The sequence below is a fragment of the Pleurodeles waltl genome, chromosome 4_2 (assembly GCF_031143425.1).
Source record: "Pleurodeles waltl isolate 20211129_DDA chromosome 4_2, aPleWal1.hap1.20221129, whole genome shotgun sequence".
NCBI lineage: Eukaryota > Metazoa > Chordata > Amphibia > Caudata > Salamandridae > Pleurodeles > Pleurodeles waltl.
In genome coordinates this window covers 868899495-868924543 of record NC_090443.1, presented here as the reverse complement: position 1 = coordinate 868924543, position 25049 = coordinate 868899495, and the positions used below count along the sequence as shown (strand labels likewise).

General features: G+C 47.2%; 1 protein-coding gene across 1 annotated transcript in view; it reads right to left on the bottom strand.

Moving 5' to 3' along the window:
• Window positions 1-2933: 2933 nt before the first annotated feature.
• LDLRAD1 (low density lipoprotein receptor class A domain containing 1) overlaps window positions 2934-25049 on the bottom strand; it is a 150839-nt gene continuing 128723 nt past the window's right edge. The window contains exon 6 of the mRNA XM_069232639.1: window positions 2934-13761. Within this exon, the coding sequence (XP_069088740.1) occupies window positions 13616-13761 (146 nt within the window). The 3' untranslated portion in view covers window positions 2934-13615. The remainder of the gene's footprint in view (window positions 13762-25049) is intronic.

Here is a 25049-nt window from a genome sequence, read left to right as displayed (position 1 = left end):
AACGGTGGAAGATATTGTACTGGCCACAGAGGCGGATCCGGTGCTCAACTGCGTCAAGCAAGCGCTAGGTAGCCGGCAGTGGAAGCATTCCTAGGGAGAACCGGGGCGGCCAGCGCGGAGGATAAAACAGCATTACAAGGAATGTGGAAGGTACGAGACGAGCTATCAGTGGGCGGCGAAGGGCTGGCCCTCAGAGGGAGAAGAATAGTGCTGCCGAGACAGCTATGGCATCGGGTGGCGGAACTGGCTCATCAAGGCACAGCCAAAATGCAGGCCCGGCTTAGAGCCAAGGTGTGGTTCCCAGGGATGGACGCCATTGTTGACACCATGGTCGGGAGCTGCCATTCATGCGTAATCACCTCCAGGGAGCCTCCCTTCTGCCCGGTAATCACTGAACCTCCGAGCCAGAAGCCCTGGTCCAAGGTGAGCATGGACTTCGGAAGTTTTCCGGATGGGAGACTTACTGTGGTTGTACTGGACTCGTACACCAAATTTCCTGTGGTGGAGGTTCTGGTATCAACTTCGTTTGGGAACGTAAGGCCTGTGTTAGATAGGAAATTTGCAATCTCCGGGCTTCTGAATGAAATCAGAACCGACAACGGCCCTCCCTTTCATGGACAAGAGTTCCGGTCATACCTGGATAGGCTCGCCATACGTCAGCGCAAGATCATGCCGTATTGGCCCCAGGCTAACGGGGACGTGGAAAGATTTATGCGCACTCTCAATCGTGCGTTACGGATCGGTGTTGAGCTGTAGGAAGACGGAGAACAGTGCCTCCACTAATTCTTGAGGGCTTACCGCCAAACACCCCACAGTACAACTGGCTGTGCTCCACTGGCCCTGTTGTTCAAAACAGCCCCCCGAGACTGCATTCCAGCTGGTCCCTGGTGGGAGTCTCCAGAGCTAGACGTGGAAGCCACCCAACAGCGGCGGCAGCAGACAAATCAAAAGGCCAATGAAAGGAGACGCACCACTGCTTGAGGATTCCAAACGGGAGATCGGGTGGTGGTGAAGAATCGCAGTTTGACAGGGAAGTTTCAGACGCCATTTGAACCAGAAGTGTGGGAGTTGGTGTCTGTCCGAGGTTCTATGGTAATGGCCTGTCGTGGAGAGCGACGAATGACAAGAAATCCCTCGTTTTTTAAACGAACGTGTGTCGTAGGAAGACGAAATGGATGGCGCTGGTACCACTGACGACAACACCGATGGGCCGGCGGGTACCAGCGAGGTGCGGCCTACCAGTGAGGACAACCAGTCAGGTGATACATACAACGGCGGGATGGACGGCCAGAGTGAGAGGTATAATCTCCGACCCAATCCCGTGCCGAACAGTCGGCTAAGAGACTGTTTGTTGAGCAAGGACTCTGGGACAATACGTCCTTCCGACCAGGTTACAAACGTTACCTGGCCCCATCTTCTGAACTGACGAAATTGAGGACATTCATGCATTCTGTTTACTGTTTATGTTTTCTTCAAGCCCGATTTAATATTTTGATTTTTCCCATTAAAACATGGATGAGATGTAGAGAGCCACCCGGGCTCTCCTATACTTTGTTGCCTTCGCTGGTGTGAAGGCGGGTTTGCAGCATCACGTTATGAAAAGTAAATCGAGCTGCGTTCGGCAGACTCCACGTGTGTGCTAGAGCCAAGCGTCTGTATCTTTATTTATGCTCGCTAGCGCGGTGGCACAAAATTACAGGGGCTGCCCTTGCGCCGCAGGTTGTGATTTGAACCATCTTCAGGGCCTACGGGACCACAGCAGGGTCAGACAGACACCCTATAATTATCCCCAGCGCTTACAGACAGGAGTAGTGCCGGAAGTTGCTGGATTCTCAGGCGGACAGCGGGAGCCCTAGAAAAGTACATCCTCCATGTTCAGCAATTGCCCCCTCCCCGTTGGGTTTATATTGTACTGATGTAGGTTAAGGATATTTGTTAATTGTCACAAATATCTTTTCTCGTTTTTTTCTGGTCAAGGGCATCAAATTTCCATGTGAAGGCTTCTCTTCCACCACACCTTAATTACCTGAGTGTGGCTCGGGCATATAATGAGGAAGAGGGCCTTTAACGATCAGTATAGCCTGAGCCTAAGGCTATTAGAACATTCCACCTACTGAGGGTAGAATGTTTTAAATTAAAAAGAGAGAAACATGTAGACATTCGTTGGAATGTTGGAGCACAAGGCTTATTCCAGCCATTATTAGCCCTGAACCACTTCATTATCTTCAGTGGAGGTCCCATCATTTCAATATCTGTTGAATACCAGTTGATTGTTGGTGTTTTCACAAAGTGGACCTTTGAGAACAGCTACAATTAGTATTTCGTAGTGATCAATTTCTGTTATTTAACATTATTGGTGAGAGAGCAATAATGGGGGAAACGTGTGTTGCTGTATTCACCAAGATCCTTTTCATGAGCATCTCTTGAATGTCAATGGTTCAAAGCAAATGAAATTGTACTGAAAATGTACATCTGTAGCAGTGCAACAATAAACAGTCAAAGGCCAGGAATCCATATGACCATACTCTATAGGTATTGCCATCAAATGTAAACGTCCAAATGACATTGGACTATTTTAAGCATATTGATTCTGATACCATTTTTTTCAAGGTATATGTCTCACTCGGACCTAGAAAAAACAACTGTAATATATACCTGTATACACCTGATTAACAAGGTTAAAAGCAAATTTAATGCATGCGAGCTACACGTGTGAAGTGCAAACACTAAGAACAGGTAGTTTGGATTTAATTTTGGCCATTGAACATTTCCAGAATGTGTGTCCAAGGAAATCCACTGTACCGGAGATGAACACCTATACTGACTTAATCTAGCACTTATAAACTTCTACACAAAGGGTAACCCGGTAGCTTACTTATAGGTACGGGATAACGGGTATACAACCATAAATATATATTTAAAAAGTTTCTGGCTTACTCTTTATTGCTTTTCAATGGAAAAAAAAACATCCACCAGTGATCCACACTAACACGTATATAATAATTAAAATATAATCTTGTATTTGCCCATTACATATCAAATATTATTTAATTTCACAATTTATAGTGTATGTGTACACTTCACAATTTTCACAAGTTGATCAATATTAGAAAAATGCCATTGTTGCAAACCCCAAAACCCTGTCTAAAACGTTTCATATTAGTCACACCTTACATTGATTAATTCATAACAGATCGCACGTCCTCCAAAGACCTCCTTATACTACCCATTCATGAGAATACATGAACATTTCTTCCACAAGACTGGGTCAAAGTTCTTGAACCACACCAAAAAAGGTTGACGCACATTACCGTGGCTTTGTTTATTTTTATGCCACGTTCCTCAGAACCGCTGAGTATTAAAATGCTTCCGTGTATAGCTGGAAGACGAGACACTCAATATCTACGTTATCTCTTTATATCTCATGCCACAAAGCTGTCATGCAGATAGCGCGTGTAATGGTTTCAATTGAATTCCGACCATGTGATTGTTCAAACAAACCTCAATGTTTTATAGTTGCCAGTTGCCTCAAATGTCGCTTTCATACATTCAGCATTTTAGTTCAGAAGGACTATAGGTATAGATCGGTCTTTTTGGTATTCTTTGCATTTAAACTTTAAAGCTAGTCCTAGTCCTAGTGGCAGCGATATACAACGATCCTAAACAACTAAAAAAAAGTTGAATTCTGTTGCACCATGGGTAAATGCATGCTCATCGTACTGGCGGGAGATGAACTGAAAAAAATCGAATCTAGTACTTTTTCACTAAGATTTTGCAATTTATTATTTCCCGCAGTTAACTTCGACCTAATGATTCATGGGATATGATATGGGAAGTATGGGGAATTGCACTGGGTTTTATTTTGTGCAAATTGTTAGGTCAGTGTAAGACATTATTTCTATTAGAATGCAAAACATCAATCAAAAGAAATAACGTAATTGCATCTGTTTTCTCACCATAGGTATGTACACCTTATGTAGTGCATAGAACATGCACATGGGATATAAAAACACATTTCTTCAGCATTTTTTGTGATATCCTTGCACTTACATGCGTGGTTGAGGACACACAACAGTTACATGCATGTGATTGTGAAATGTTTGTGAATTAGCCAAACACCTGTTCATTATGACCATTCGTGCATGTAAACGATGCATGTCTTACTTTCTGAGTTTTTTGTTGAACAGTCCTATGGGACATACATCTGTTAGTGATTTCAGCATATATATTTTTTAATTCATAAGAACAATTGTACAAAATAAAAGTACATTTTACATATTTTGTATGAATTAATTAATTGTAAAACAGTTAACTGCACTCCATACGCTGTGAGGGGAAATAATTGACAATCAGCATTGACAATCAGCATTTGCAAAGCAAAGCAGATGAGGAAAACCTAAGAAGTGCTATAGGATTTAACGCTGCAGAAGAGAAATTCAACATGGCGAAATTATATAGCATACAGAATGTATACATTAATGCTCTCTGTGTAAATCTGAACATTGAAATCACGGATACCTGGTGATCAGAAAGGTTAGATCAGAAACATCACCTATAAATGCATTCAGACAAACTTAGGAGAATGTGAAAATATATTCTGGGGAGTCTAGCCTTTGCTTTAACATATTCTTCGGAGTATTTAGTATTTGGAGGGCGGGCATGGGGTGCTTAAGTGCAGGACACTGGCCCAGCTTCTGTTTCTTCAGGATACATTTGAGCTAATTGACCAACTTCCTCTTTTCCTCCCTCGGTTATCATGATGTGGATCCAGCATTCAACTGACCACAGCAGAATTGCCATGCCAGCTGCTACACAGTGTGGACATCATTCAACAGTGGTAAGACCTGGTAATCTAGTATTTTTAGCCAGCTGTGGTGTATTGTATCCCACAAGAACAGGACTGAAATTTGTGCAAGGATGCTGTACAAAAGTCTTATTTGACCATTGAAGTAGCCCCAAAAATTAAATACCTCTCAATTTTAACCGTATTCCAATGGCACAGATCAAGTAACTGAGGTGAGCTAGACTGGCACTCATTTGCAGGAGGACGTTGCTGGCCTTGAGAGAATTCTGAAAACAATGTGGCAAAGCGGTAAATTTTACACCTGTGTACATACCTCCTCCTCTCTATCCATCCATGCTTACCTCCACCCAGTAGCCATAAATTCTTCTCTCAAACTATACCACCAACCTGCTTCTCTTGGAGGGGGGGGAGCCAGTAAGATGGCCGAGTGGCAGCACCAAAGCGAGCTCCAGCCCATAAGCAAAATCTTCGAACATTCTGCCATCCCAACACCCCACGGCCCCCCCAAATCATGACTGAGGGGTGGTAAGCGAGGGAGAGAATTGAGGCGAGACTCCTATGTGGCACCCTTAGACCACAAAGAAGGATACTAAAGTAGGGTGCAGACTTAAGGTGCACTGCTGACCCTGAACCTGGGGCGGCGGCTGTGCAGGAGGCCCAGAGTACAAGTAAGCGGACAGTGCTGGAAGGAGTACAGCCCACGGTGAAGTGCAGCCGCAGTAAAGAACCAGCTGTCAAGCATGCCCGCAACGAGGAATCTGATCGGGGGAAGCTTGTATGCGTGCCGGCACCTCCGGGACAGCGGCTGGGACCGGCAGAAAGTGCAGTGAATCTGCCACAAACGTGGTGGCCATCAAGGACAGACTTAAACGTGGGCTCACTGGCCCACCTGCAGTGATAGGGAGTGCTGGGCAGCAGGGGCAGATCGAGAGGCCCAGGATTGAAGAGCACATGCAGACCAGGGGGGTTGAGAGAAACATGAGGACTGAAGGTGGTCTGCCACTCCCCTGCCTGGTTGATAGCCCGGTGTGCCAGTTGGTGGCAGGTTGCTGGGTGAGTATCTTGAGGCCCGGATCGGGCCCTGTGGGAACCACTGAGGACCACACTTTATGTACACATCTGTGTCAGACTATAACCGGACCTTAAGAACTGCCTTAAGGAACTGAACCTCCATTCTGCAGGGCAAGTGACAGGTAGGAAACAGACGACACTGCTTGAGGGGACTACCGGAGAGCACTGCACAGTGAGCATGGGACCGGACCCCCTCGTGATCCCCCAGCGTGCCTCCTGTCCAGGAGGGGTTTGCTGAGGTGAGACAGGGGGCGGTCTGTAGAACTCAGGGAAATCCAGGATCAATCGTCCCTGGTGCTGGAGACTTGCAGGAAAGGCATAGGTTTGAGCATATACCCACCATGTTGTAACCCAATCAGCCCACCTCTGTGCGTCACCGGGCTTGATGGATTCTGAGGGCCCACTTCTCCATCACCGATGCCTAACAGATAACGGAATATCCTGCGGTGACACAGGTAAATAGCCCTAGAGCAGACCCAAAGGATTGCATATTGTCTGGTGACCCCCCTAGAATGCGGATGATAAACATTGCGCAGTAAACACAGGATACCGCCGCCATCTGAGAGGGTGGCCTGCCTGCCAGGCAAGTGACTTAATAGCACATTGGCTGATAAAGTGGAGTAGGAGGAGAGCATTTACCTAAAGGATACACTGGGTGCACTTTGACCAAGAAGACGGACAGGCCTGCTGGTGGACATAATTTATGCTTATCATGGGTGAAGTCAGGCCGAACAGGGCACTCAACAAAGAAAAATGGATAAATTCACTGCACCGTCTACAAGTGGAGGAACACAAGTAGACAGAGGCAATCGACCACAAGATACCAGCGAGCCAAGTGGTGTCCAAATCTTGGCAGCTGTTGAAGTATTATCGGGAAGGGCAGTACAAGCAAAACTAGAAGCCACCGCCATTCTTGTAAATCTGCCTAGTACTGAACTACATAGAGTAGCTGAGAGATCTGTGGAAACCAAAAACCAAGCAAGAGAAATGCAGGAAGAAGTCACCACCTTCAGGGCCCAACGAACTGAACTCGAAACACACACGCACAGATGAGAGGCGAGAATGGAAGATGCAGAGGGTCAGTCCCACAGATCCAATCTACAATTCGTCAGATTCCCAGAGGGAGCAGAGAGCAGTGCCCCGGAGACCTTCCTGGATAAATGGATCAAGTTGACTTTCCCCCTCTGCAACGCTATTAAGCTTTTTCATGGTGGAGAGTACACACGTCCTTGGCCCCACCACCATAAGCATGGAGACCCCACATTTGAACACCACAATATTCATATATTCCCAGATTATACAAGGGCAGTCCTGCTACAGAAGCAATCCTTTAGTGGCATCAAGCAGAAACTAAAGGGAATGGTTCTAAACTACATGTTGCTTCACCCTGCTAAACTTAAAGTAATCCACAAGGGACGCTCCCATTTCTTCACAACATCTGAGGAAACTTGGGACTGGCTGGAGGTCCGTGGAGAAGACCATAGCCCGGCGGTGTCTGGGGGAAGGCTACAGGATGCTGCCCAACACAGAAGTGGCCCACCACACCCATTCAAGAGGAAAAGCAGACAGATGCTGCTTGAAGTCTGTTGCGAGAGTAATGCTGCAACCTGATGGCACACTGGTCCTAGAAACACACCAGTAGGAAAGAGAGGAGGCCAGAGCACTTGTTGAGGCAGTAACATTGGCTGCATCATTCTGTACTGACTCAGACTTGCTGGAGAACCGTAGACGCCTGAGTGGAGAAACAGCTGAAACATAGTGGTAATGAGCAGGCAGAGCATATGTGTGGAACTGGCTGGGGCCCCTGGCTGCAACTTGGTGGTGCACTACTGGTAAGTGGGTGGCACCACAATTTTGGAGGTGATCCACAAACCAGTCACTGACTACCCTCTCAGCAGGATTGTAGAAAGGATGGGGAACTGGACCGACTCTTCAAAAGTCAGGGACCCAGTGAAAACTGAGCCCCTACTGCACTCCACATGTGCCACTGGAAGTGGGGAACCAAAGGGGATGCCGGTAGGATGATTCCCATGAGGTCCAATTGGGTCCTCCCCTCTTCCTTCTGCCCCCCGTCTCCCTAAGACTTTGCCTTTCTTTTCCTTATGGTGTATTGGGCTTCTTCCCCTCCGCGGACTGGTAAGGTTTGGACTGGATGAACTGAGTACAGGAGAGACGGGGAACAACAGTAGTGCTTTAACACTGGGCGCACTGCGGGACTCAGGAACCACACTATTAGCTGGGTTGGGCCCTTGTTTACTGAGCTAACTCCCCTCCATCTACTTCCTCTTTTTTCCCTCATTCTTCTTTTCCCTCTCTTATCACTTCCTCTCTCTTCTTTTATTAGCCTTTTTTGACCCTATCTCTCATTTAAACCCTTTTTTGAGAGGAGTGTGGAAGTATTTTTTGGGGTAGCTAAGTTCTCAGGGTATATGGGATGGGAACCGTGGGCAGCTCCCACCGGGACCCCGTCTGTTCACTCTCATCCCTTAGATATAGTTTGGGTATATGCCCCACTGACACTGCATTTTTTACAGTTCTAAATGAGTTGTTTAGTTGGGAAGTTGAGCCCAATATGATGTATACGGAGACGCAGGTTGAGTTGATAGGTTGTTTACCCGAGGAGGGTGTGTGGGGAATGGATATAGGGCTATACTGCTACAGTTTGTGCAGGCGCATTTGTGTGCCCAAAACGGAGAGGATGTGGAGGGCTGGGAGACGGGAGATGGGGTCTACAACAAGTGTGTTACCTTTATAAGATGACTGGCGTAGCATGTTAACACGGAATGTGCCGGGGTTAAATTCCTTTATAAAAAGATATAGGACACATACCTACCTTAGGAGAATGAAAGTGCATATTGCGATCCTTCAGGAGACACATCTGTTGGATGCAGAAGCTCAGAAACTACATAAAAAATGGAGGGGGCAATTATACTCTTCCACTTTTTCCTCCTATGCCAGGGGGGTATCCATATGGGTTGTCCCCGGGGTCCCATTTCAGATGTGAGGGCAGATAGCCGATGTGAATGGCCACTACATACTCCTTCATGGAGTATTATATGGAAAGGATCTTTGTATCCTTATTGTCTATGCACCTAACGCTGATGAGGCTGGATTCTTGGGGGCTCTGCAGGCGGAAGTACTCCCCTACTTAGATATTCCTATCATCTGGGTGGGAGACTTTAATTGCATTCTGAATGGGACAACTGGAGCAGCATCCACCCAGGGTGGGCACAAAACCCTGCATGGCAGAGGGACTGCAGGAAACGATGACCAGACTGAATCTGGTTGACATATGGAGAGTGCTCCACCCCACAACTACGGAACTCTCCTGTTAATCCCCCTCTCACAGGGCCCACAGTCTACTGGACAGGTTTCTCCCAACAATTGAGGGCGATCTTAATGTATTAAAGGTAAGCTACCAGGTGTGGTTTTTCCTCCGAACATGCCCCTCTGATGCTGGAGAGTTGTGTACGAAGACACAGGCCTCACGTACCCCCGAGGAGGCTCCAATGTGAGGCTCCAGGGCACCCAGAATATAACATGCCATGATGGCAGTACTGCAGGGTTATTTTTCCACAAATTGGAATACCGCCCAGACACGAGGCACAGAATATAAGGCTCTAAGGGTGGTCATTAGGGGAGAAAGCCTTAGCAAAACCTATGGGATTAGGAAGAAACTGGGGCGAGACCTGAAGGAAGGAGAGGAGCGACTTGGGGAACTGCAGAGGGAAGTGCAAGGCCCTGAGATGGGCGACGCAGCTCTGGTGGAAGTGCAGAGGAAATCGGCAACAACTAGGGATAGGCTGGACTGTCATGTTTGGAAGGCCTATAGGGAGCGCCATCACAGGGAGGGGGACAAATCGGGCAGCATTCTGGCCTGGCTAACAACCCCCACCAATGATATTTGCTCTCCACAGACCCGACAGCACAATTACCAGGGGTCAGACAGCAATTAATTTGCTCCTCCATGACCACTTAGAGGGAGTATATGCAACTTTGGGACCAACAAATATCCCAGAGATTGAGGGGTTTCTAACATGACTTGATATTTCCCGGCTCACAGAAGCCCAAGCGGAGGACTTGGAGACGATATTACACTTGAAGAACTGGGCGAGGCCCTTAGAGATATGGCCAGAGGGAGGAGCCTGGGGCCTGATGGTCTACCGGTTGAATACTTCCTGAAGTACTTGGCTTCCCTGCTACCTGCACTACTTGCAACACTTTGGGAGGCACGTGAAGTAGGGGAATTACCAGCCCATTTGAGGGAGGCCCTAATAATTATGCTCCCAAAATCAGGTGAAGACCCCACCAACCCGGGCTCTTATAGGCCACTCTCGATGTTAAATGACGATGTCAAATTGTTGTCTGAGGTCCTGGCGCTACAACTTTGACGAGTTATAACACATTTGGTACGTGAGAACCAGCGCGGTTTCCTGCCTGGTTGAGGCACGCACATTAACCTGTCACACATACTGCATGAAACCTGCACTAGCAAAATTCGGGCAGCGCTTGTGGCTTTGGGCTTAGGACGCTTGTGGCTTTGGACTTAGGGCATACCTCTGGGAAGTTCTTGGGTACATTGGACTTGGAGACGACTATCTGAAATGGGTACAGCTCCTATATACGGCTCCGAGCACAAGGGTGTGGTCGGGAAATAAGGTATCAGATTCAGTTAGCATTGCACGGTACATGACAGCAGGGCTGCCCACTGTCGCCGCTCCTACTCGCGCTAGCCATGAAGCCATTTGCGATATACCTTTGAGCCGAACTTCAAGACTTGGTGATACATCAGGGAGTTAAAATGCATATAGTGTTTATGTATGCAGATGACACATTAATCTATGTGAAGGATCCAGAACTTTGGTGCCTATACTTTTTTAACTGCTGACTGGCTTTGGGGCGGTATCCGGGCTCTACGTTAATCGCCAAAAGACGGTTCTATTCCCTCTTGCGAGGCTGGTGGGGACCTCCCCAAGGTGGGCTTACCATGGGAGACCCGGAGTTTTCGGTATCTGGGTATACAAATATCACCCAATGTCCAACTACAATATGATTTGAACATGGGATGGGATCTGGAAGGCCTTACAGCCTCTGTGCAATTTTGAATTACTTTACCCTTATGGGCAGAGTAGCCCTATGCAGGATGGTCCTCTTACCCCATTGCCTTTATACTATGCAGAATTCTTTCTGTACATTGCCAACTGACATGCTCTGGCAGGATGATAGGCTGATGGTGACCCTGTGTGGGTGGGAAAACATTGTAGGACCCGTCTTGAGATACTGAAATTGGACCCCAGTGTGGTAGGGCTGGGCCTCTCGGACCTTTGATTATACTATTTGGCGGGACTACTACAATATGCGGCTATGTGGTGTCATTATGGACATAACTGGGGGAAGGCTTTGTTGTCTGGCTCCACCATTGTGGCTGAACTGCCCAAGTCATTAATACGAGGGCGAAGGCTACCAGAGAGGACCCCCTTTATTGTTTCACAGGTTGCCCAGGCATGGGAGACAGCTGTCACACACATTTTGAGACAGGCGTTCTATGCCAGGCTGCTCCTGATCTGATGGTTGCAACCGTTTCTGCATATTTGAGACTCCATGGATGTCACACGATGGGTGGACAGAGGATGCCACAGGGAGGGTGACCTATTCCTAAATGGCACCTTTCTAACAATGGAGGAGGTTGCCACACACTATGGCATAGACGGGGTCAATTTCTGCAATATGCTAGCACATCTCGCACGACCTGCGAGACCTGGCCATCATTCCTGGACGAACCATGTGAGTCACAAGTACTACAGATGATCCTAGACCCCGGCTCCAACAAGGGTATCATTTCATGGTTGAACGCTGCCCTGAAAACCGATCGACAAACATCCGCAGCCTCAAGTCTTGCGGCTTGGGATGCAGAGTTGGAAAACCCCCTCACAGATGGTGAATGGAACACGACAAGAGCACAAGTTTGTGACGTCATCAGTAATGCCCGATTTAAATTAATACAATTCTCTTTCATACATACAAACATAGAGCTTACCTGATGCCACAGTGCCTACATAGGATTTATCCAGCGCACTTGGCAGGCTGCAGTCACTGCGGAGTCCTCCTGGTGGATTTTGGGCATATTGCGTGTGACTGTAGTCACAGGCAGGTGTTCTGGGGTGCGGAGAGTGACAAAGGTGACCATAGAATTAACAACCCGACATGCCTGCTGAGCCTATTACTACTCCCCAAAAAAGGTTAAAAAAATGCAGTACAGATTCACACAGTGAGGGTTGGTATTGGCGAGACTCCGTGTAGCAATTCATTGGGCTAGTCAGACTCCCTCAGCACTGTCTAGGTGGCTCACAGATTTTTTGGAATGGGCAATGGTGGAGGAATGTTGCCTACAGTGGGTCGGAACTGATGACAGAGCAGAATAGGACCATAAGGTGTAGGGGAACATGCTGGACAGATTGGGGAATCGGAGAGTAGAAATGGATGAGGGGTCATAACATACAACAATTTCATGCCCAAGTCTCTCTGAACCCACTGATGTCAGGAGACTACCCCCCAGGGAGATGTATGAGTTCCTACCCCCATCTCCCCATTTAATGGCCCTATTTAGGTCATCGGTGTTAGTATGAGTCTGCCAAAAGTTGATTCTTGTGCTCTTTTCTATCCGACCTCCACCTACGATCTCTCTCTGCAATAATTTGTCCTAGATCTCATGCAAATGTAGGATGGTTTCCTGATACTCTGCACTTACACTGTTGTGTGTTATGCATTATAATGAACATTGAATAATAATGCTCCTGTCTAGCAATACCACCATCCATCCTTCTTTCCAACCATACCTCAATCCATCCTTCTCTCCAGTCATACCACCATCCATCCTTCTTTCCAACCACACCTCCAGCCATCCTTCTCTCCAACATTACCGCCATCCAGCCTTGTCTCAAACCATACCACCATCCATCCTTCTCTCCAACATACCTCCATTCACCTATCTCTCCAAGCATGCCTCCATTCATCCTTCTCCCCAAATATACTTCTGTCTTTCGCTACAATCATACCTCCATCCACCCTCTTCAACCATACTTCCATCCTGCTCCTCAACAACCATACCGCCATCTATCCTTCTCTCCAACCTTACCTCCATCCTGCTCCTCTCTAACAATACCACCATCCATCCTTCTCTCCAGTCAGACCACCATCCATCCTTCTTTCCAACCATACCACCATCCACCCTTCTTTCCAACCATATCACCATCCATTCTTCTTTCCAACCATACCACCACCATCCTTCTCATCATCTCTTCATCCGATACGTCCTTCTATCCCTTCTGTTTGTACTCCCTTGTTCCACTGTTCCCTCACCCATAGCTCCATCACCCGACCTCCATTCAGTGCTACTCATGATGGCCTGTTTGGAGACGTGTATCCGATCAAAGTCAAAGGAGCCATAAACAACAATTTAAATGTATGCAGAAATGCCCATGGACACCTACCAAACTCCGCTCACGCTGCCAAAGAGCAGGGGTTCATGACACCACTGTACTTGACACTAAATTCACCCATCCTGTCAACCAGTCACTAAGCTGTACATGATACAGAGGCAGTCAGAGTGTCAGTGGGACTGCGATGGGCCCATTAGTGCACATGGAATGAAGATGCGACAGTCGGAAGCACAAAGCCAACAGGCAGCAATGTCCACAATGTAAGGAGTACAGTTGATGCTCTCTACTGCGCCCATTCAGTTCACTTCTTACAAACATATTGATCAGACCAGTCTGAGCAGTGCTGGACTCCATCCTGGCAGAGGCTTCTAGGGATGCAGTTGCAGTACTGGAAAACGATGGATGTACAGCTCCACCACTGAGACCCGCATGGAGGGCAGTTGGCCACTAGGGGAGAAGGCAGAGAAGAATTGAGAAATGATAAGCATAAATGAAACAGGTATAATTACTTTTCAGAAAGTGAGATTTCAACAGATATACCGAGTTTATCACACTTATAATGCAGTTAGTAAAGTTAGGTATACAGTCACGTGATTTGTCATTAAACTATCTTATGATGAAACCCACGCAAAAGAAATAGTAAACCCTTCACTAAGTACAGGTGCCTTTTCTGATGCTCAACACGTAGTAAGTGAAAGGTGTTACTGTATACATTTCAGTTCACCTAGCTTATTGTGGCGTTTACCCACGAGGAAGCATGAGGAGAGAATTTAATTTCTTTACTGAAAAAGTGGATGTATTAGAAGACTTAGAGGGGGATAAGGAAACACTCTGTAAAAGATACAGGCAAAGGTGCATTTATAGACAGAATCAACAAAGGCACAAGCCAAAATGGGCACAGGCAAGTCAGATGAGAAAAGGGCTTTTTGGAGAAGACCACTCCATCCATAAGGTCCAACTTCTTTCTTCATTTCAATGTCTTATCCCCTCCCTTCCCTTCTCTTTGGTTCTCTTTTTAATTTCGCCTGTCCCTCTTCTCGGCTTTGAGTCAAACTCATGGTATCCCACAGCGCTGGGCAAACATTCACCATAACTTTCCTCACTCATTGAGGTATACACACTCAGACACACTCACTCTGAGATGCATGCAAGTGGTCTGTCTCGCCCATGCACAGCAGGCACAGACACTCGCGCACACTCACAGGAACATGCCCCTGTACAAGGGTACATAAACATATTCCCAAACACATCAACACGCAGGGACACTCACACAGACACACACTCAAACAACACATGCTTTTGCATGTGGCTATATGAAAGCATTTGCAAAGCCAACCGCTTGGCCTTTTAGAGCCGAGATCTACTGGCTTTACAAATGCTTATTCATAAGGTAGTTATCACAAAATGGATATTCTGGTGGAACCGGCGACTTTATAGTTTGGTGACTAGACTAGTGTAGAAATATTTTGGCACAGGAACGAGTCTGTAAAGATAAACTTACTGTGTCAGGAGAACGCAACATAATTTGTAATTCATCTTGCACCGTTTGGAATCTATAACTATTTGAAATCACCTTAATGTAACTGAAATACATTGCAAGGCCTACTCTAAATAAGCCACTTCGCAAAAGGACATTGGTAAAACTAAAACTGACTGCATGCCTCAAAAAATCAGCTACTCTTTTAAACATAACGGGAGCCTCTCTGAGCTGTGAAATAAAATGTGCTGAATGCTAGGAATAACTGATATCAAGTAAAACAGAGGATGTAATTAACAAATAAATCCGTAAATCTGAATTCCGACTGGGAAACACACCAGTACATGTCCTACCTTTTAAATACACTGCACCCTGCCCATGCGGGGCTACCTTGGGCCTACCTTAGGGGTGACTTATAGGTAGTAAAAGGGAATGTTTAGGTCTGGCATGTAGGTGCACTTGCCAGATCGACCTGGCAGTAAAAACTGCACATACACACTGCAGTGGCAGGTCTGAGACATGTTTAAAGGGCTACTGATGTGGGTGGCAATCAGTGCTCCAGGCCCTCTAGTAGTATTTGATTTACAGGCCCTGGGCATGCAGTGCACTTTACTAGGGACTTACTAGTAAATCACATGTGCCGATCATGGAGAAACCAATCACCAATACAATTTAGACAGAGAGCACTTCACTTTAGTACTTGTCAGCAGTGGTAATGTGGGCTGAGTCTTAAAACCAGCAAAAACAGATCAGAAAAAAATAGGAGGAAGAAGGCAAAAAGCCTGGAGATGACTCTGCAAAAAGGGCCAGGTCCAACAGCAGGCCACACCCTGGAAGATATATTAACTTTGGTAGTTCACCATAGAAATTCACTGAAAAAACAAAGGTTACAGGGACATTATAGTTAGGTTGACGTTTTATCCATACAAAACCACATAAATTCAGAAGTTTTAGTTATACTTGTAGTTTTACTTATCTGAGAAGCTATAACTCGTGTCAGAAAGCAACTTTGTGCAACGAGTTATGGTTTCTTAGCATTAGTGTAAATATAACTCATACCCTAAGGCAGTGGTTCCCAACCTTTTGACTTCTGTGGACCCCCACTTTATCATTACTGGAACCCGGGGCCCCCGCTGAATTATTTTTGGAATCTGGGGACCCCCCACTGAGTCATTACTGAAAGCCGGTGACCTAATCTGTTAATGTTATTTTTATTTTCTAAGCAGTCATGGGCCACCCAAGGAGGCTTCGTGGACCACCAGGGTTCCCCGGACTACAGGTTGGGGAACCACTGCCCTAAGGTAACTATAGCTCGCATCCTCGCCATGCACTACTAATTACCCTAGATATTGCAGCACTTATGACATCTTTTATAACATCATTGATAATATCACTGTAACATTTGTTGTAAAGTTATTAAAAAAACTGTACATGGAGAGGACGCAAGTTGTACTTACTTGAAATAACTCTAACTGTAACAGGTGAATTTCTATGGTTTTGTATGTTTGAAAAGTGAGCCTAACTATAACGTCCCTGTAACCTTTGGTTTCTTAACTGAATTTTTATATTTATTAAAATTCTATTTCCTAACTATAACTATAATGTCCCTGTAACCTTTGTTTTTTAATTGAACTTATATGTTTTTTAAATTCTATTTCCTAACTATAACCTCAGTTCCTTCCTGGAATGTTTTGGGGTGATATGTCAAACCAGAGCAAAGGAAAAGATGAAAAGGGGAGCCCAAAATGCAATTTCACCATGGAATCCTCATAGGGATTTTTGAACAGAGCTACAGCTAAAATGGCTGAAAGGAATTACACCAAATTTGGCAGAAAGCTAGATCTTTGCCCAAAAAGCCTGCTTTTTGTGATTTGTTGTAAATCAATTCAGTAGTGTTTTGAGAAATTAAGGCTCAAAATGTATAGATATCTGGATGTTTGGGTACATGAGACTCCCACAGGAGCCCTGCAGGCACGCAATGAGTCACACAGGAGGTTGCTCTCCGATTGGCTGGTTGCAACATGAAGAGAAATGTTGAACCTGCCATTACAGGGCATGGGCAGTTGCTCCCCATGTCCTGAAAATGCAAATTAGGTACAAGTGGGCAGTGTAAGGGTACCCCGACCCCATGGACACTGTGGGGTGGTCCCTGAAAGCCCCCGCAATAAATTAAAAAGCATATGTTGGGGCTCCGCAATCCTGTCGAACTCTCACAGGAGCCTGAGTGATGCCCCCATTCCTGCAAGAGTCGTGCAGGATTGAAAAACAATAAAAAAAAGGTAAGTTGGGTGGTTGTCCTTGGGGCAGGCTAGGCCCTGTGACAAACTTCACAACGTACCCGGTGGGCCAGGCTCTGAGGACAACCACATGCTGCACACAGTCAATAGCCATGGTTGGCTGAGGAGTGGTATAGTTACGTATGGTAATAAAATCTTACTTTACTTTTTTTTTTAAACATGAAATTAACTGACAAAATCAGAGGTTGAAGTGATGTTAAGGTTAGGTATGGTAATATTATATATTTTACAATAAAAAAAACATAGAAAGTCACTGAAAAAAATAAAGGTTAAGGTGATTTTATAGTTAGGTGAACATGTCAGTTTAACATAACATTTTAAACTAACAAACACAACTGAAATTTACCACTGCAACCTTCCCATGCACAGCTTATGACTTCAGAAATTATATCACTCATAGCGGAGGTGTGAGTTATAGTTAATCCAATTAACTATAACTGGCAAAATATCAGCTTTGTTTTGTTTTAAATGTTAGATATATATATATGTATATTGTTTAAAAATATCTCACTGGCAGGATGCAGCTTGTGCAAAAGAGGCAGGCAGCCAGTTGTGAGTGTCATCTGCAGAAATATAATCACATTACTCTCGTTCTCTAAGTACCCCACTGGAGTCCAGCATCAGATGGAAGTCCTCTACACCAGGCACAAAACATTCTTGAACAAGTGACCATTCACAGGGTTTGGCCCCATATTAGCTCATAATGAGATGAACAGCAGACTTATTCTCTTACATACTATCCATCAACACAAATCCAAAGAGGAAATACATGAAGGACAGAACTCCCCTTTCACATACATTCATTCATTTTAAATTGCTTCCGAAGGCTAGCTTTACTAAATCAACCCAGGTAAAATATAGTTCTGTTCTGTGCAGCAGGCATATTAGCCCTCTACGCTGCTTTATGGCGAGTCAAAGCTGCCACTAGACAAATGTCCCATCTCTCTCCCTATCAGGAACATTAATCACAGGAGGTATCTTGACATTTTAATTGTTTCTTGAAGGTTGGGCGCACAAGGAACTTTTCAGCAGGTGCTTTTAAATAGCAAGATTCGTAGGTCATTGCTAAACACAGCGCCCCCCTGAGATCAGCACCTGGTGTGGCCGCACCGCTCGCACCGCCCTAAAGCTGGCCCTGGATACAATGCAGTCATTTTGTAAAATATTAAATTGCTGATTTCCTGGACTTGAAGTAGAAGTGGTCTCATCACTTTCATCAGTACCCTTCCTGGACTAAATACTTGTTTCCCAGGGAAAAGGGAAGTGTAGGAAGCTGGCTCTTTATATAGTGGACCAAAATGAGGTACACTGTGCAGAGTCCAAGCAATCCCCCTGAGGTATCACAGAGGTACAAATTACATCCCAGATGCTTTCTTTTTGGGTAGTGTGGTTGAGCAGTTAGGCATTTCAGAGGGTAGTGCTAAGCATATAAGGCACACTCTCATGCATTAAGTGAGACAGACACTCAATAAAGAAATCCAACACCAGTTTATAAAAATAATACATACTTTTATATAAATTTAGATACCAAGACCATTGGAATCAGGTGAGTACTTTTTGAGTTATGAATTTTTATAGTTTTCAGAAGTAGACAGTGCATTTTTGAGAGGCAGTAATGTTATCCTATGGAGGAAGAATAAGAACTGCATATAGGTATAGTACAGCGACTTATGGGACAAATCCTCTGGTCGTAGGGCCAGTGTGGGACAAGGTCCAAGGCCTCACCAACAGGTCACCTCGGGCGGCAAAGGGGTGGCCAGTTGCAGTGGTGCAGTTCAGTGTGGGGTGCCCATTGTAAGTGTATGGGGTTAAGGCCGGTAGGGAACATAGGGACACCAGTGGTCCTGTTCTCCTCAGTCCGGGATGCCCGGGTGCAGAGGCGATTTGGACCATCAGGTTCACCATCACCAGAGGCGGTAGCGGTACGGGGGCCCACAGAGACAGGCTGCAGGTGTGGACTGGGGGGCCAATCAGGCCAAACCAACAGGTGGGCTTGGGTCTCACAAGCCAGGAGGTTGTAGAGACAACAGCGGTCCTCTTCTCCTCCGTCCAGGGCATGTGGGTGCAGACGTGGTTTGGACCTTTGGATTTACCATCACCGGAGGCAATCGCGGTGAAGGGGGGTCTCCAAAATCAGGCTGCAGACACCGTCAGGAAGTCCACAGAGGGTAAGCTTGGGTGGGCTTCGTCTCTGGAGGGCTTGGGGACCATTCTGACACTGTTGACCCACTTCAGTCCAGGCTAGGCGACTCAGGTGTAGTGGTGACATCTGGTGTTTGGCAGGGCTGGCCATCGCCGTCTTTTTTTCGGTGCCTGCAGACGCAAAGGAGCAGCTCTTCCACTGCTGATTTGCAGAGCACTGGAGGCTCTCCCTGGGCTGCAGCTGCAGGGCGGGTCAATTGGTCCTCAAGGGTTGGGTGCACCAGGCAGGCCAGCAAGGTTGGCACCAAGTCCATCATGCTCCTCGTGTTCAGCAGGCTTCTCATCCACTTCTCCTTTTGTGTCCAGTGAAGATCTGAGGATCTGGTATCAGTTGGTCCCCTAAATACTCAATTTAGGTGGCATTAAGGGGAGTGTAGGGTAGTAGCCAATGGACTACTTACCCTTTGGGTCAATACGCCCTCTAGACAACCACTTCCTGTGGGGAGGGGAGCAGCAACCTAACCAGAGTTTCTAAATCCCACCCCAAGCAAGATGGCAGAATTTCTAAAGTGGTGTCCACCATAGGGGTGTTCCCAGTCTGTAAGTGTCACACACCTCCTGCATAGCTAATTTTCCTGCCTGTCCTGGGGCTAGATTGGCCTCAAGGACGGGGGTTGGCATCTTCCTCTGAAGAAGGCCAGTCCTGCATATCAAAGGCTTCTTTGAAGCTTCTGCCTTGGAATGCAGGTCATCCTGTGGGGAGGTGTGGGTAACATCCTAGCCCGGACAGACTTTGGGGCATATTTATACTCCGTTTGCGCCGAATGTGCGTCAAAACTTTTGACGCACTTTCAGCGCAAACGTTGCCCCATATTTAAACCCTGACGCCCGATCCGGCGCACCAGGAAAATGGCGCTATGTGCGCCAGTTTTTGGAAGCGGCACCCCGCCCTGCGTTAATGACATGCAGGGTAGGCGTTCCCGTCCAAAAACAGACGCACATAGCGGTGCGTGGTATTTATGCTCCAGGGCAAAAATCACTCCCGCGCGGCAGGCGGCGCAAAAAAATGGCGCAAAGCACGAATAGCGTGAAATTTTAACGCCTGGGTCAGGGCAGGCGTTAAAATGGGGCAAACACACCTGTACTTAATCAGAACACACAGAACAAACAACAGAGCAGCAGAGCAGCAGAGCAGCAACAGGGAGACATGGAGGTGATTTTTCTTCAACGTGCACGTAGACGCAGAGCCCTGCAGCAACAACAGCAGCCACAACAACAACAGCAGGGACCCCAAAGACAGCGCAGAAGGCAGGAGAGGATATTCCGCCCACGAACAACCCTGCATGGCCTCAGGGAACGAGACATCATCCAGAGGTACCGGTTGAACTGGCAGGCCATTCAGCAGCTGCTGACAAATATTGAACAGCAATTGGCCCCCACTTTAGTGACTCCACGCACTATCCCAACCGAAACAAAGCTGCTTGCCGTACTTCACCTGCTGGCAAGTGGCTCGTTTCAGACAACTGGTGCCCTGGTTGGTGGAATCTCACAACCATCTTTCTCCGCATTCCTGCCTAAAGTACTGGATGCCATCATTGGACTGACACCACGCCACATCTGCTTCCCTAACACACTGCAGAAGCAGCAGGAAACAAAACAGGGGTTCTACGCCATCAGTGGCTTTCCGCACGTCCTTGGTGCAATCGACTGCACACACGTACGCCTTGTGCCACATGCTGCGAGTGAACACCTCTACCGCAACAGGAAGCACACACATTCCATCAACGTGCAGGCCATAGTCGATCACCAAGGACTGATCAGCAACATTGTGGCTAAATATCCTGGGAGTGTACATGACGCATTCATCTTCCGTCACTGCACCATCAACCAACACTTCCAGGATGGACGGTATGGCAATGGACTACTTGTTGGTAAGGACAAAAATCTACTTATATACTCACTGCACAGAAACCCTCTAGGATAAACAACCCATACACCACAATAGCAACACCTAGACAGGAACACACTGAGGTACTCACATCACTAGCCATGTGTCACAAGTCACCATTGAACCTCTCACACATTTGAATTTACTCCACAGCTTAGTGTGAAGACATTCATGACTGTGGTTGCCTAAATGTCACCTTGCAAATTGGAAGTCTCACAATAACCTGTACACTAATACAATGCATAACTTTTAAGGGATGGGATGGCCTGGCTATGTTCATATGAACGTTTCTAATACCCTTTCATGTTTCAACTCTGCATGGAACTATCATCACACCCCCAGTGAGGACACACGGACACCTGTGTCACAAGTCACAATGCAAGGGAGGGCACACTGTACTTGAGAAACCAATACATCCTGCTGACAAACAGTTAGACAACAAACACTTGCTCAGCCAAGGAAAAAAAACAATGCCAAAGTTTCCACCAACAACCATAGGTTGTCACATTAGTACACAAAATAGTCACAGACAACACAACACAACTACTGCCATCAAAGATACGTACAACAGTGCCTCCTACATCTAATTGATACCATTCTGTGTTTCTCTTTCAGCTGATCAGGGGTATGGCATCCAGCCTTGGCTAATGACACCATATGGGAACCCAAATACTGCTGCTGAGCGGGCATACAATGACGCCCACAAGAGGACCCGCAGCATTGTGGAGAGGACCTTTGGGATCCTAAAGTCAAGGTTCCGCTGCCTTGACATCACTGGCGGAAGCCTACTATACTCCCCAGAGATGGTCTGCAAAATCATACTCACTTGTGCCATATTACACAATATTTGTGTACAAAGGAACATTCCCCTCCTTGAACCGGACCCAGACATGCCTGAGGATGATGATGAGGAGGATGCTGGCCTGCAACAGGAGGGGGAACAACCTAACACCGCAGCAGGAGTGCGTAGGCGCCAACAGCTTGTGAACAATTTTTTTACTTAAGTTATTATAATCACTTGTATTCCACACTTGTAAATAAACACAGATAACAAACACCACATCATGCTTTGGCCTATTCATTTCTGACCACCTTTAGTTTGAAATAGCTGAAGATGAATGTCGTCTCATTGATCAAGAATGCCATTAAAATTCATCACACCAAAAATAAACATCACAACTGTATGCACAGAGGGTAGGATGTGACATGTTACATTACCATACACAGAGCCCAACAAGAGTACAGATGTGACAATTACACATGCCGGATCCAAACAACTGAAACAGTCTCTCATCCAGCCCAAAATTGGAGATCATTTGAAAGTCACATCACACATGTTCAGAGACAGGGTGGGACCATCCATGTGTACGTGAACATGTCATCAATGGCTTCTCTCAAGTGTATGATGTGAGCAATACACAATTGCAACAACATCAGCTGCCACTAACTCAGGAGGAGACCTTGAAGTTACAGTGACAACATACACACAGACAGGTCATACTGGATCCACATTCCCACACACATGTACACATATGTCATACAACCAACCTAATATTTGAAAGTAGACCATCACAGTTGTGTCCCAGTTTGAACCTAGCAGGAAGATTGTAACATGACACTAAACCAGTTTATGCAGAAAGGGACACAGACAACCAAAACAATCTTCGCATTATCACATCGTGAACGCTGAGAGTCTTGCAAACTTAGGGGGTCATTGTGACCCTGGCGGTAATTACCGCCATGGCGGAGGTCGGCGGTAGCACCGCCAACAGGCTGGCGGTGCACCGATGGGCATTCTGACCGCGGCGGTTCAGCCGCGGCCAGAAACGGGAAGTCGGCGGTGTACCGCCGACTTCCCGCTGCCCTTGAGAATCCGCCATGGGGATTCTGACACCCCCTACCGCCATCCTGTTCCTGGCGGGTCTCCCGCCAGGAACAGGATGGCGGTAGGGGGTGCCGCGGGGCCCCTGGGGACCCCTGCAGTGCCCATGCCAATGGCATGGTGTAAGGAAATGCCTCCTTGGCATGGTTGCCCCCTGACTTTTTGCCTTTGCTGATGCTATGTTTACAATTGAAAGTGTGCTGAGGCCTGCTAACCAGGCCCCAGCACCAGTGTTCTTTCCCTAACCTGTACTTTTGTATCCACAATTGGCAGACCCTGGCAGCCAGATAAGTCCCTTGTAACTGGTACTTCTAGTACCAAGGGCCCTGATGCCAAGGAAGGTCTCTAAGGGCTGCAGCATGTCTTATGCCACCCTGGAGACCTCTCACTCAGCACAGACACACTGCTTGCCAGCTTGTGTGTGCTAGTGAGAACAAAACGAGTAAGTCGACATGGCACTCCCCTCAGGGTGCCATGCCAGCCTCTCACTGCCTATGCAGTATAGGTAAGACACCCCTCTAGCAGGCCTTACAGCCCTAAGGCAGGGTGCACTATACCATAGGTGAGGGTACCAGTGCATGAGCATGGTACCCCTACAGTGTCTAAACAAAACCTTAGACATTGTAAGTGCAGGGTAGCCATAAGAGTATATGGTCTGGGAGTTTGTCAAACACGAACTCCACAGCACCATAATGGCTACACTGAAAACTGGGAAGTTTGGTATCAAACTTCTCAGCACAATAAATGCACACTGATGCCAGTGTACATTTTATTGTAAAATACACCCCAGAGGGCACCTTAGAGGTGCCCCCTGAAACTTAACCGACTATCTGTGTAGGCTGACTAGTTCTAGCAGCCTGCCACAAACCGAGACATGTTGCTGGCCCCATGGGGAGAGTGCCTTTGTCACTCTGAGGCCAGTAACAAAGCCTGCACTGGGTGGAGATGCTAACACCTCCCCCAGGCAGGAATTGTCACACCTGGCGGTGAGCCTCAAAGGCTCACCTCCTTTGTGCCAACCCAGCAGGACACTCCAGCTAGTGGAGTTGCCCGCCCCCTCCGGCCAGGCCCCACTTTTGGCGGCAAGGCCGGAGAAGATAATGAGAAAAACAAGGAGGAGTCACTGACCAGTCAGGACAGCCCCTAAGGTGTCCTGAGCTGAGGTGACTCTAACTTTTAGAAATCCTCCATCTTGCAGATGGAGGATTCCCCCAATAGGGTTAGGATTGTGACCCCCTCCCCTTGGGAGGAGGCACAAAGAGGGTGTACCCACCCTCAGGGCTAGTAGCCATTGGCTACTAACCCCCCAGACCTAAACACGCCCTTAAATTTAGTATTTAAGGGCTACCCTGAACCCTAGAAAATTAGATTCCTGCAACTACAAGAAGAAGGACTGCCCAGCTGAAAACCCCTGCAGCGGAAGACCAGAAGACGACAACTGCCTTGGCTCCAGAAACTCACCGGCCTGTCTCCTGCCTTCCAAAGATCCTGCTCCAGCGACGCCTTCCAAAGGGACCAGCGACCTCGACATCCTCTGAGGACTGCCCCTGCTTCGAAAAGACAAGAAACTCCCGAGGACAGCGGACCTGCTCCAAGAAAAGCTGCAACTTTGTTTCCAGCAGCTTTAAAGAACCCGGCAAGCTCCCCGCAAGAAGCGTGAGACTTGCAACACTGCACCCGGCGACCCCGACTCGGCTGGTGGAGATCCGACGCCTCAGGAGGGACCCCAGGACTACTCTGATACTGTGAGTACCAAAACCTGTCCCCCCTGAGCCCCCACAGCGCCGCCTGCAGAGGGAATCCCGAGGCTTCCCCTGACCGCGACTCCTTGAACCTAAAGTCCCGACGCCTGGGAGAGACCCTGCATCCGCAGCCCCCAGGACCCGAAGGACCGGACTTTCACTGGAGAAGTGACCCCCAGGAGTCCCTCTCCCTTACCCAAGTGGAGGTTTCCCCGAGGAATCCCCCCCTTGCCTGCCTGCAGCGCTG